At 61.0% G+C, this 4146-nt stretch overlaps 1 protein-coding gene across 1 annotated transcript; it reads right to left on the reverse strand.

The window, feature by feature from the left end:
* Positions 1 to 1140: 1140 nt before the first annotated feature.
* On the reverse strand, positions 1141 to 3560 carry CRYBA2 (crystallin beta A2). The gene is made up of 4 exons (XM_062201953.1): positions 3400 to 3560; positions 2678 to 2819; positions 1708 to 1850; positions 1141 to 1288 (listed from the first exon to the last, which is right to left on the reverse strand). The coding sequence occupies exons 1-4, from the start codon at positions 3558 to 3560 to the stop codon at positions 1141 to 1143; spliced, it is 594 nt and encodes a 197-aa protein (XP_062057937.1).
* Between the last annotated feature and the right edge of the window lie 586 nt (positions 3561 to 4146).

A 4146-nucleotide genomic window follows, 5' to 3' on the forward strand; every position in this document is an offset into this window, starting at 1 on the left:
GCTCCACCGATGAGGGAATGGAGGGTCTGAGATGCTATGTGCTTGGACCCCTGGTCTGTCTTATGATCCAGGGGGTCTTCCCAAAGGAACAACCGCCTGACTTCATACAGCTGGACCCCAGGAGACTGCCCAGGTCCAATTTTGACAACTCTCCAATATGGCCCTTCCTTGCCTGGGCTAGGCTGATGCTGGACCATTCCTCCCAACTGGTAACTTCAAAACACAAGAATCCCTGAAGGACAGGATGAGCAGAGTCTCAGTGGCCTTGGGAAGGTTCTCCTTATGGGGGATGAGGGTATCTTTATCTGGGGCAGAGAGGGAACTGGGGAAAATCCATACTGGGGCCAGGGGCCCTGGGCTGCTACCATACTCAGCCCCACCATGGCTGTGGGCCATGAACCCAGACACATTGCCTCAGTGGCTGGGGCTTGCCGGTCCTCTGAGGCAGAGGGAGGAGACCAAGAATGAAGAGGAGTTGTTTGGAGCAGCCGAAAGGAAAATGCTTCATAAATGCTGGAGTCCAACACCTTGCAAGGAACTGTGATTTAGAAAAAGGCTCTGGGGGCTGCGTTCACAGAGAGGAAGTCTCCCCCACAGAAGACCCTGGGAGCAGTGGGACTCCCAACTGATTCTTCCTCTGGGAATAGAGAGGCTTCCCTGGCTGGGTAGGAACCAGGGTGAAAAGTAAGACTGGGAATTAGAGAGGAGCCCAATGGAACTTCTGTGCAGGGTTCAGAAAATTCTGTGTGATGGCAGTAGCTGGCCCGGGGAAGCTCTGAGCCCTGCCATGGGGGTGTCTGCCTCCACCTCCAGGGGGTGGGTACAGGTGCCATCTGAGCTGACAATACCCACAGCCCAAGTTGGTGGGTCTTTTCCGGAAGAGTCAGGGACTGCTTGTCCTTAACAAGATCCCAGGGATTCTTTCCGATCCCACCAGATCCCACCCACATACAACCCAAGCCAGTTTATGTTTGAGAGTCAAGGGTCCTGGAGCCTGAGGTGGGGGTCTGATGGATCAGGAGAAACCCTCAGAGGGACGAGGATGGAAGTCACAAACGAGACAGCAAGGAGGCAAGAGAGGCAGGCAGGTTCAGAGGCCTTTATTGAGGGTCCCTAGGGAGGCACCTGGGGCTGGGGAGCCTAGTGCTGGACTCTCCGAATGGACTGCAGCTGCCCAGTGTGGGCCTGCGTGCCGAACTCGCTGTAGTTACGGAACTCGCCGCTGTGCCGGTCCCGCTCTAGGACGTACTGGTAGCCTCGGTAGCCTGGATACTGATAGGCCACCCACCTGGGCCGGTGAGGGAACACGGGTGATGAGTAAGCCCTCCACCCTCACTCTGTCCCCCCTTTCTCAGCTCCCAACCCCAGCTCCAGAACAATGGCTTTGACCTCCCCTATATGGGTCTCTCCTTGCCCTGCCCACTGTCCCGTCTTCCTGCTGCCCGCCTCATCTCCTCTCGCCACCCTCCACTTCCTCTTTACCCATGTTTCCGATGCCTTCCTCTACTCCTACACTGCTCCCCTGACACCCATTCTCCTGTTACCCCTCCGCTTCTCTCCCTGTTCATCAATCTCATCCTCTCTCTTGCCTTGGGCTCCAAACCCTCAGCCTCTGGACCCTGTCCCTCAGCTCCACCATCGCTCCTTACCCTGATTGGCACTGCCTCCCTGCTCGTCCCATCTCCCTGTTCCAGTCCCAGTACTCACGCTCCGGAGCTGACTTTGAGGGAACCCACTTCCTTGCTGGCCCATCCCATGGAGGGCAGGGATGGGTAATCATCGCTGAGTTCAAACTTGCAGCCCTGGAAGTTCTCCCCCTCAAACAGTGTCACTCGGCTGTCACTGTGGTTCTGAGGCACAGGAAGTTGGGGCCAGAGAGGTCAGACCCCACAAAAGTGTGTCAGTGGATCCATCCTCATGCCTACTCTCCCCCCACCCTACTGCCCCAGAAGCTATGCAGCCACTTCGGCTCCTCAAGCACCCCAGAGCGCCCCATCTGCTCTCTGGCAGTTGGGAAGCTGGGACACTCAGAGGGGCCCCTCTGCCCCTCCTGTGTTGTGGGCTGAGGTGGCAGATGGGGGTAGGTAGGGGAGAGTTCTGGGAGATCCTTTCAGGTCAGAGCTGGAGGGTGTCTTGTGACATAGGCCTGTTTTGCATGAGGAAAATGAGGCCCATTAACCAAGAGTTTCCCTAAGGGCCTCGGTAACTATGCAACCCCCTGCCCAGAACCCTGGGTACAGCCAAAGGCCTGACTAAGGGGCACTGGATGCCAGTCAGCATAGACACACACACACAGACACATACACACACTCTCTTCTCTGCCTCCATCCCTGGATTCAGTTGTAGTCTCCTCTGCATATTAACTCTTGTGACCTTGGACAAGTCACTTTGACCCTGTGTGGGGGGCTAACAGCAGCCTACCGAGCCTCAAAGGGCTGGGTGGTGACGGAGGACTCCAGGGGCACCCCACTGGGACGGCCGCGGAGCTATCCGCGGTGCTGATCTCAGCATGCCCGGCCCACTCCCTTCACGCTAACGTTGGAGGCCCCTCTGGTGCGGGAAAGTAGTGCCGCCAGCTCGTACCCAGGAGTTCGTTTACACCCTCCCTTGTAGGGGGCCGTGGGGCCAGGGCTTGGAGCTGGGAGGCGGAGGAGGAGGGGAAACGGGCTGTGCTCACCGCGCAGAGCACTGGCCGGAAGGACAGCAGCTGGTTGCTGTGGTGGCCGCTACTGCCGCTCCAGGCGCTCCAGCGAGGATAGTCTCCCTTCTCCAGGATGAACTGCTGTCCCTGGAAGTCGGGGTACTCAAAGGCCACCCAACTGAAAAAAGAGATGGGGAGCTGGGAGGCATCTACCCCGCCCTGGGGCTTACTACCATAGAAAAGAGAAGCCTCCCCGGGCACACCCATTGCCTGGCAATCTGGCCCTTCTCCAGGGCCCAGGCCAGCTGCTGTTCCTCGCTTGAGGATCTCAGGATTTCCACTCAGAGCGCCCAGGTGGGAAGGAATTTCCCAGGTTAGGAAGATCACACACCATGCGCTCCTACCCCAAATGTTAAGGGGCAGAGAGGCATGGAGCCCCCAGCCTGCTGCCAAAGCGAGTGGTCTACCTTCACACAAAGAAGTCTGGAAAGGCCAAAGCTGCACTGGACACCCTGTGGGGCCCAGGCTAGCCCCATGGGGACCTGAAGGGGTAGCTTTTCGCCTTTCTTCAGCTAGAGTGCGAGCTTTCTCTTTCCCAAGATTTCTCTTGCCATCAGTGAGTTTTGAGAAGACCGGCTGGGGGTGGGGTCTCCCTCGGGGCTCACAGGGCCGGGGACTGAGGTCCCAGGCTCCACGCTTGGGCTAGGAGAGCGCGGCACCCCTGCATCCCCGCCCAGCCGCGGCCGGGATCCACTCACGCTCCGTTTTCCACCTTGACCGAGCGCACCCTGCGCAGGCCTCCGCGCTCGCCGGCGTTGGCGCAGTCGCTCAGCAGCCGGCAGCGTCGGCCCTGGAAGTCCTCCTCGTCCCAGAGGGTGAGGCAGGCGGGCGCGGGGCCCGGCGCGGAGGCGCTGCTCATGCCGCTGCGGACAGAAAGGGCGGAACCACGCCGTCAGCGCCTCGCCTGGAACTCCCTTTCTAGCCAAAGCCTGCCCAGCCCGGGTAACGGGGCCCAGGACCCGGGGACTGGACCCAGCCTGGCTCTAGCCCCGGGCTGCCAGGGGCCCTCCCTCATCCCGCCCTTCCCTCCCCGGACCCAGAAGCGGGTGTTCACCGGGTGGGTGAGCGCGGCACACGAGGGAAACGGAGAGGCTGCGCGCGGGTCGGGCGTGCGGGGCTTTATACCCAAGCCTGGCCCCGCTCCCCGTTGGCCTGGGGGGAGCTGAGTCAGCAGGCGGGCTGCGGTCCCCTCTGGCTCCCGTGGGGGCTGTGGCCTTTCCCGAAGCCGCCGATCTGGCCCCAGCCCGCGGGGATTACAACAGAAAGTGCTGAGCCGCGCGTCCCGCGCCCGCCCAGGCCCTGGCTGACTCCGCGCTTTCTTTCTTTCGCGCCTGAGCCCGGCAGGGCGCACCGGGCCTCGGGGCAGGACGCCCCTCCCTGGCCCAGATCCTCTGCGACGGAGCTACGAGGCTTCTCTGGGGGCCTTCTGCTGGGGCCGCGGGTTC

The sequence above is a fragment of the Lepus europaeus genome, chromosome 1 (assembly GCF_033115175.1).
Source record: "Lepus europaeus isolate LE1 chromosome 1, mLepTim1.pri, whole genome shotgun sequence".
Classification (NCBI taxonomy): Eukaryota; Metazoa; Chordata; class Mammalia; order Lagomorpha; family Leporidae; genus Lepus; species Lepus europaeus.